Here is a 9,223-nt window from a genome sequence, read left to right on the forward strand (position 1 = left end):
AACAAGTCTGCCGCTGTACAAAGAAATTAAAAAACAATACAATTTAAATTTAACAGTTGTTTTTTTTAATTTACTGATAATTATTTGCTAATTTAAAGTTCATAGCTGAACTTTTATTGTGTTTTTTCGTACATTCTGGACCTAAAAAACATTTTGCTCTGACAAGAGGCACCCCAGATAGTATTAATGTTATTTTGTCCTCACATGTAAACACCTGCAATCGACTTTTGTGAGTTTTTTGAGTTTTTCCCTCCATTTCTTATAATGTTCAGTGAGAAGCGCACGCCAAAAGATTAAATTTTTTAATCTTTTCGCTAGGGTTCACGTTTCCGCAGACTGGCAACGCTATGGAATTTTCTGGTATTTTTTTCGTCGATCAGGAGACCGACGTGAAAAAAGGCCCGACGAAAAGTGAACGCCAGCTGTTTGCCTCTCGCTCTCTCTCATGACTGGCGTACAGTTTTCGTCGATCTGGATACTAGGCTATAAGGAGACCGACGTGAAAAAAAGGCCCGACGAAAAGTGAACGCCAGCTGTTTGCCTCTCGCTCTCTCTCATGACTGGCGTACGGTTTTCGTCGATCTGGATACTAGGCTTTAAAGGCCAAAGTCGAATAAGAAATAATATTTAGGACACTCTAATACTATACCCAGCTCAGCTGTTTTAAGCTAAATTCAAATGGCGGGCAAAAACCATTCTTACGATTTTTTATCGATACTGACTCAAACTAAAAAATTAGCTTAAAATATTTTTTGATAGGTCATATTTTGATCACAACTGTTTTGAAAATTATTTTTCCAAGGGAATCGGGTTTGTTGTTAACTTTGATATACAGGGTGCGGCTCTTAAATCCGGACAAATTTAATTGTTTATTTAAAAACAAATTTATTTAAACAAAATATGAAAAAAATTGAAAATTCATTTACAGAAATATTAGTTGTTCCTGCCGAGAGTAAATTACTCTATATAACCTCCTTCAGCCCTAATGACCGCCTCTATCCTTGTCCTAAAACGGTCGCATGCTCTCTTTAAAACAGCGCTGTCCATATTGGTGAATGCTGCTTCGATAGCGGTGCGTAGAGATGCGACATTAGGGTGCCTGGACTTGTTAGTAACCCTTTCGACTACGCTCCAAACATAATAGTCCAGGGGGTTCAAATCCGGGCTAAACCGGTCCTCCAAAATCAGCGCCTGAGCCTTTTCCACGACTGCCGAAATTCGTGAAATGCGTTCCCTCGAATGAGTTCTCCTCGCTGGGTTAGAAAAACCTTCCCTTGACTTTTCAGAAGCATTGTACTTGGATGTAATATCGTATACAGTTGATCTCGGGTACCCGAAGAATCGAATTATTTCTGTCGGCGAACGCCCAGCGCGAAGACTTTCGATAATCGCGGCTCTTCGGTTGTACTCCGCACTTGTACGTAACATCCCGGCCATTTTTAGGTTATGACTATTTACGAGATGCCCATGGCTTACAAGAACGCCAGTAGCGACCTCTGGCGGAATGACTATGTGGCGGGAAATTCAAATTCAAATTTGTCCGGATTTAAGCGCCGCACCCTGTATTTATTCATATTCATACCAAATAAAAACGCTTACGAAAATAGATTCTACGTCCGATTCAATCGACAAGCTCAAAGAAAAATCTTCAGTTTAATGGCAATTTAAGTGAAAACGGTTTAAAAGCCAATTTACAAGGGGAATGGAGATTCTCTAATAATGAAATGCATTTTACAAAATTTTCTGTACGATTGCCTAGTACATAATCAAAAAATTATACAAATCGATGCTTAAAGGAACAACATCGGGTAGGAGTTTAAATCATCTCAATACGACTAGATCAACTCGACTGATTACGTTTCGTCCACACGATTTTATGGAACCCAAATCGTGCCACCCTAACCTTATAAGAAATTGCGACAAGATATGATGACCGCCTCAAATGACTTAATTGCATGCGAAATATTGGTGATTAAAATTGTTTATTTATTTTCACACCAACTTGAACTGCAACGAGTGACAAGCGACTTCAGGCCTCCGTCTCGGACTGGAGTTTAACCACATAAGCTGCCTTGTGGGCGGCAATCTTGGTCTTGCGCTGCTCGTTTGTGAGTTTCTTAGCATTCCACCTCTTCTTCGTAACGCCAGCAGTCTTCTTAGCGGTAACCTTATGCGTGGGGTCGTTACGAATTGCCTGGTGGGCTTTTTTATAGATATTTTCAAGCTGAAAAGGGAAGTAGATTATTAAAACATTAAATTGAGAAATAGGACGAAATGTGCAACCATAACAGGAAGTTCAGATAATAGAGTGTCCGAACTTCGAACAGAGGTTACTGCTTTTTTGTTGTCCACTTTTGGCACAGCCAGCGTTGTTGGAAGCGAAACGCAGTTGTAATTTATAAAGTGGACGTCGAAAAAAAAAGTATTGTACTCACATCATCAGCACGTATGCCCAACTTGATGTAACGGCTGAACTGGCGCTTGAAGCTCTCCTCGTCCTCCTCTTCCAGAGTGCGCATGTAGTCGGCAACATGCTGCCCAAAAATATGAGCACGATGCACATCGGCATTAAAGCTCTTGGTCTCTGCTGAGTAACCGGGGAAGCGCTTCACCGAGTGGGGAATGTTCAGACCGCCATCAACAGCTCCCTTCATGGCACCGAACACTCGAGCTCCGGTTGTTGTGCGAGCCAATCCAACATCTAAGAAGCAACGGAAAGCGCCCGGTCCGTCATCGACGGGTTCCACGTTGAACTCCTCGCCAGTCACCTCAGTGCATCCTGCGTAGAGCGAGTCAAGGCCCAACTTGTTAAGCACACGACGGGCAACCAGCAGACCGGTGCAATATGCAGCAGCGTAGTTAGTCAAACCAACCTGAAACAAAATAAAGATGTGCGTAAAGTAGTGCCCCATAAATAAAGTGCTTCCATTTACCTGGATCCCGTACTTGGGCAGCTCATGGGAATATGCAGCGCAGACCACACGATCTCCCTCGATGCGGGCGTAGGCTATCTGCACAGTGATGTCCTTGTTGGACAGGCGCACAATCAAACGGTACTTGGGAGTATTGTACTTGTTTTTATCCTGAAACGTCAATCGCTTCCTGGCGTAGTAGTCGGTTTTGCCTTCGCGACGCCTACGGAACTTGACTTGGTACCTTTTGAAGTACTGCTTGTTCTTGACTACCTTAACGAAACCCTGCAGAGGCCACGCATACAAACAAAAATATATTTTAGTTAGAAAATATCCGACCAATGAGTTCAAAAGTTAAGGCAAAGCAGCTTGACATATGTAACTGTGTAATTGTGATATTATTAATTTTTCACATTGATTGAAATAAAATTAAATCTCTCTTTCTCAACCCACCATTTTGTTCCTTAATGAAAATATTTATCACCGCTGAAAATACATACAATATATTATAAAAACACGTGCAACACATTTTTTTCTCACTTACCTCGCCGGAAGCTGCTAGCGAAAAGAAAGAAAACAGTGTGGCATTCAATCGAATTCACAACATGTACATAAAAATACCATTCGATTTACCTAAGACATAATCCAATGGTTGCCAGCTTCATAATATCCTACACCCACTTGGTTGCTCCAGGTGACTCAACTACCTATTACACAGATCTCTAAACTCTGTTCGTCAGGTACTAGAGAGAGCGAGAGCCATACAACTTACGTCAGCCCCCTTTTTCACAAAAGTACTCAGATCGCCGAAAAAATTACAAAATATTGCATCGCCTTGCGATCCACCTGAAATGAACTGAGAAAAGATTAAAATATTTAATATTTTAAAATGTCTGTTGTAAGAGCAGAGTGTTTCTTAGATCAAAAATTAACGGAAAACACCAATAAGGCCCACAAGTACTAGTGAAGCTATAGACTTTAAATAAACAAAGAAATTATCATAACATATAAAAAAATATATATATATATGTTTAATTTAAATTCTATTTATTTTTAACAACAAGCCCAGCTGATTAACAGTACAACCGTAGCACATTGAATGCTGATGTACTCCCCTACATGAGATCACAAAGGAAAAACTTTACCCGCTGGCGAACTTGTTTTTCTACTTTAAAGCCTTGTACTCAGATCGACGAAAACTATACGCCAGTCATGAGATAAAGCGAGAGGCAAACAGCTGGCGTACACTTTTCGTCAAGGGTCTTTTTTTACCTCGGTCTTTAGATGGAAGAAAAAAACACCAGAAAATTGCATGGTGTTGCCAGTCTGGGGAATTGATATTTGGGTGAACCCTAGCGAAAAGAATAAAAAATTTAATCTTTTGGCGTGCGCTTCTCACTGAACATTTTTAAAAATGCAGGGAAAAAATCAAAAAACACCCAAAACTCGATTGCAGGAGTTTACATGTCAGGATAAACTAACATTAATACTATCTGGGGTGCCTATTGTCAGAGCAAAGTGTTTCTTAGGTCATAAATGTACTATAAAACACAAAAAAATGCAGAAATGAACTTTAAATTAGAAAATAATTATTAGTAAATAAAAAAAAAAATTGTATTGTTTTTTAATTTATTTGTACAGCGGCAGACTTGTCTTGCCAAGTTGATAATATCTTTTAAAGGCTCTTTCACGCAATTACGATATGTGATTTTTAACTTTTTGTCAACAAACCCAGCTGATTGGCAGTAGGACCGTAGCACGATCTGAGTACTCGGCCTAACAACACATACTTTAAAAGATTAATTTTTATAATCTTTTCGTTGGGGCCTGATGAACGATCATCCATGGTTCATTTCAGCAGACTGGCAACGCAAATGGGATGAGAAAAGGCCTAACGAAAAATGTTTGTCAGCTATTTCCTCTCGCTCTCTCTCATAGCTGATGTAGAGATTATATAAGCTAAAAACTTTTGACTGCCGCTTAAAATCGAAGCAGCAAAGTCTTGTTGATGTGTGCTTATACCCAAATCATTGGGAAGTTCCAGAAGTGAAGCTCCTAGTCTCACCGATCCAGCATTTACCATCTAAAAACAGCAGACAACTGTATAAAGTAGCGTGATCAGAATTGTTTAAAACAGGACTTCTAGCCTTGTCAAAATTAAAAAAAAAATTCCTTTTCCTGCTTTTACATTATTAAATGCTATGGGATAAACTAATCTTTCAGCCATTCTCCACCTCCCAAACAGTCAGTTTACAAACTACTCTGGTTTACATAAATTAAGATGGCTGATTTGTAAATTCAAACTATTTGTAATGAATGGATGAATTGTGGGACTGACTAATAGACAGACCCTCTGTCGCAGAAACTCCTATTTGACTGACTCTTACAAAAATAAACAGGCTCTAAGAGTATAATTTTAAGCAGTATATAGTAATATAATAAAAACGTTTAAATATAAAATGTGTTTTTTTTACAAAACTCCAATGCATTCTTAAAAGTTTTATCGAACACCGTTCATTCATTAAACTTACGCTGCGTGAGAAAATCTATAATCTTTTTAATGCCCTCTTCCCATAGAGTCCATCCGTCTGAAACGGTTGGGATTTTTGACAAATGTGAAACTCCGATTCCCACAGAGCACATCCACCATCCACCATCCGATAACAGCTGATCTGAACAGCTGTGGCTCATCATTTTAGCCCGTTGCATTTTGCACAACATTTAAAATGAGCACAACAGGGTTATAAATGATAATTGGTAACAGACTGCAAGTGATCTACGCGAACATTCAAAACGAACTAATACGTCTGCAGATTTTTGCCAGCCTGCAGGCAAAATATGAACAGCTATTGCCCAATATTGTCTAAATGGTAACAAATCAAGTTCATTATATATAAATGTTTGTTTTTTGTTTTATTATAATTTCATATTTTATTTCATTTTAAATGTTCTGCTCAATGTTGTGAGTAAGGTATGCGCCTAGGAAAGAGTGGAGCAACACCTAATACTGCCACACGGATGGAGCAGTAATTAATTAATTATTACAAGTATAAACTGCATTTTTTGAATTGGCGCCTTCCTGTTCAAAAGTTACCCGCCATTATTTTTTTTAAATTTTCGTAGTGAATGTTCCAATTTCCACTGTCAAGAAGAAGAACTCAGAGTTGCACCAAAAAAACATCGCCTAACTATCGCATAAAAAAGTCCGTCAAATTTGGATGGGGAACTAACAGGGAATTTTCGGAACGGCAAAACCTTATGGACCATCCGTTCAGCGGATGGTGGATGGTGGATGGAGCTCTGTGGGAAGAGGGCATAAGTCCGAAATCTCTTGCTCATATAGTTTCCCAGATCTCGACGTTCATACGGACGGACATGGCAGAAAAATCGGTGTTTTTCAATCTAAGGAATTAAGCCTAGTATCCTGATCGTCGAAAACCGTACGCCAGTCATGAGAGAGAGCGAGAGACAAACAGCTGGCGTTCACTTTTCGTCGGGCCTTTTTTTCACGTCGGTCCCCTGATCGACGAAAAAAATACCAGAAAATTCCATAGCGTTGCCAGTCTGCGGAAATGAGTTTTGGGTGAACCCTAGCGAAAAGATTAAAAAATTTAATCTTTTGGCGTGCGCTTCTCACTGAACATTATAAGAAATGGAGGGAAAAACTCAAAAAACTCTCAAAAGTCGATTTCAGGTGTTTACATGTGAGGACAAAATAACATTAATACTATCTGGGGTGCCTCTTGTCAGAGCAAAATGTTTTTTAGGTCCAGAATGTACGAAAAAGCACAATAAAAGTGCAGCAATGAACTTTAAATTAGCAAATAATTATCAGTAAATTAAAAAAAACAACTGTTAAATTTAAATTGTATTGTTTTTTAATTTCTTTGTACAGCGGCAGACTTGTCTTGCCAAGGTATTTAATAATATCTTTTAAAGGCTCTTTCCCGCTATTTTACAATATTTGAATTTTAACTGCTTGTCAACAAACCCAGCTGATTGACAGTACGACCGTAGCACGCTCAAATCTGATGAACTCTCAAACTTTTGGTTACACTGGAAAGATTAAAGTATTTACGCTAGCGTAGTCGTTTGTCGATCTGGATACTAGGCTTTAATTACAACAAATTTAGTTTTTATTAAGCATCCATCGGCAGGCTTATCGGGACTGTCAAAAGGGTATAACAACGTTATTTGGATTTCTCCGCTAGTGGAAAATGTTTACTTTTGTTGCGACCATTGATCAATTGATCTGAAACATGTTGAAACAAACTGGCTTATACTGTAAATGCCACCAAATGCATTTCAAATTTGATATGAAACATATGATCTCCTTACTCCTTAACTTTTTTAAGTTTCTATAAAATTTAACCTGTGAAATATTTATATGAAGCAATTTTTTCAATTTAATACCAAATTTTAAATTTTGAAAATACGAGTATAAATGTTTTGCATTTATTAAACAGACCAAATTTGAACAATAAAAAATTTTTTGGCTGCCAATTTTGAATTTTGAAACCATGTTTCGCTTAACACGATTTCGTTTAACACAAGGATTTCTAGGAACGTAACCCCCGTGTTAAGCGAGGGACAAGTTTATGTAAAATGTCACTTTATTGGAGTTAATATTGTAATAGGCATTTTTGGATTTCCAAATGCCTAGGACCTACGATGCTCAATAATAGATATTTTAATTCTAAAGAAACTGCGGATAGAAATTGATTGAAACTTTCCCAAAACTGGTACTATTTCTGAGCAATTTTTTTTAAATATCTCTTGACTTGGCACGTGCAATGTGCAGGGCTTTTAAATTTTTCAAAAGTCAGTGTCGAATTAGTATTGCCAATGTTCAAGTAAATGGAGTGAGCGAAATTTTCATATCCCTTAATCCACTTACTGAAATGCGATTTTTAAAAACAGTGGTTAAAATTTTTATAAATTTTTATTTTATTTTTGGTTAGGAATGTTTTTTATTACATACATAGCGAAGATTAACTGTTTTTGGGTTCAGAGAGGCTCGTTTATCTGAAATGATGCATCCAGCCCTGACAAAAATCCGTTCTGACTCCGTAGAGCAAACTGGAACATATAAATATCTTAGGGCACACTTTTTCAAAAGCTCCATTTCAGAGGCGTAGTTTGACGAAAAAGAAATCGCAATCCAGAGGACTGACAGTTAGACAAGCGGGGAGCCGAAATGCAAGTGCATTGCATCCGATATTGAAGTTTTTCATTTGCTGGATACACCGGGCCCCGGGACATACATACGTTTTTCACGGACCCTTTTTCGATTCTTGTTAGATTTAAAAAGTTGTATGGATTGGCTGATAACGACAAAAATAGCATTGGGTGTTATTGTTCCCATATGTATAATACGTTTATTCACATATCAGTGCGTATTTGGTACACTTTGGTTAAACTTCGGGTGAAGATAATCTGACTAGACTTGTAGAACTAGTTAAATTTCTGGTCGGCAAACATCGAAATAATTGCTTTGAAAACGAGATAACGGACAAGTCCTAATTCCAGTGCTAGAGTGGCAAAGTTTTGTCAAACCCGGGCTAAGAGACTGAATGAACAGGAATAGTACAGAATATTCTGAGTGAAATACAGATGTTAGGGAACAGAACATCCATCTTCACTTTATGAAGGTAGAAGAATATCGGGTCCTAAATTTGCTTCATGGATAGCCTTCAGATGGATCATATCATCGATTAAATCGATAGAGACATCTACATGGGAGGTATCAAAAATGATATTGTCTGTCTTGTGAGATCTCCTTGATCAAGCTCTCGATATTTCCAGAAAAAAACCAAATAAAATACTTCTTGCTTGAATTAAATCTCTGGACTTTGTATAGGGTCATCTGGAGTCGATTCTTAAATGTATTGAAATATAATGGCGTCCAGAATTTTTCGAAGTATCTCTCCAACGAGCTGCTTCGCTTTTGATATTTCCTTGAAGTAGAGAATCCACCGAAGATCAAATTCGATATCTCGTCTCGCCATTCAATATAACAAGCCCTTTGGGGATGACTGTTTTCGTGTTCAGGAATCCGATCGTACAATTTCTTCCAATTCTTCTCTCCAGGAAATCCTGAACATCTCGTCAGAGCTGATCTTGAATTTTCTGCGATTTTACTGAACAGACGACATGGAAAGCAGAATAGTGGCTGCCTGGATTGACTCTTAACAAGCCAGTCTCGTTTTATTGTTTCTCCCCTTGTCAGCGAAGAATGGAGAACTGCTTTAGGGAACATGTGGCCACTAGGATCATTAAGAAAATGTAAGGGATGTGATTGCGGCCCCTGA

General features: G+C 38.2%; 1 protein-coding gene across 1 annotated transcript; it reads right to left on the reverse strand.

The window, feature by feature from the left end:
- Positions 1–1,963: 1,963 nt before the first annotated feature.
- On the reverse strand, positions 1,964–3,496 carry LOC108041539 (60S ribosomal protein L5). The gene is made up of 5 exons (XM_017119466.1): positions 3,457–3,496; positions 3,366–3,398; positions 2,934–3,197; positions 2,436–2,873; positions 1,964–2,224 (listed from the first exon to the last, which is right to left on the reverse strand). Exons 2-5 carry the CDS (start codon positions 3,366–3,368, stop codon positions 2,030–2,032), a joined length of 900 nt encoding a protein of 299 aa, XP_016974955.1. The 5' UTR covers positions 3,369–3,398; positions 3,457–3,496; the 3' UTR covers positions 1,964–2,029.
- Between the last annotated feature and the right edge of the window lie 5,727 nt (positions 3,497–9,223).

The sequence above is a fragment of the Drosophila rhopaloa genome, unplaced genomic scaffold (assembly GCF_018152115.1).
Source record: "Drosophila rhopaloa isolate 14029-0021.01 unplaced genomic scaffold, ASM1815211v1 contig_36, whole genome shotgun sequence".
In the NCBI taxonomy this organism is placed as follows: domain Eukaryota; kingdom Metazoa; phylum Arthropoda; class Insecta; order Diptera; family Drosophilidae; genus Drosophila; species Drosophila rhopaloa.

Excerpts from the sequence above, each read along its gene's own strand:
- LOC108041539 (XM_017119466.1), bottom strand. Across the intron at positions 2,874-2,933 it reads TGCCCAAGTACGGGATCCAG|GTTGGTTTGACTAACTACGC; the intron begins GTAAATGGAAGC and ends ATTTTGTTTCAG. Across the intron at positions 2,225-2,435 it reads TGGGCATACGTGCTGATGAT|CTTGAAAATATCTATAAAAA; the intron begins GTGAGTACAATA and ends TTCCCTTTTCAG.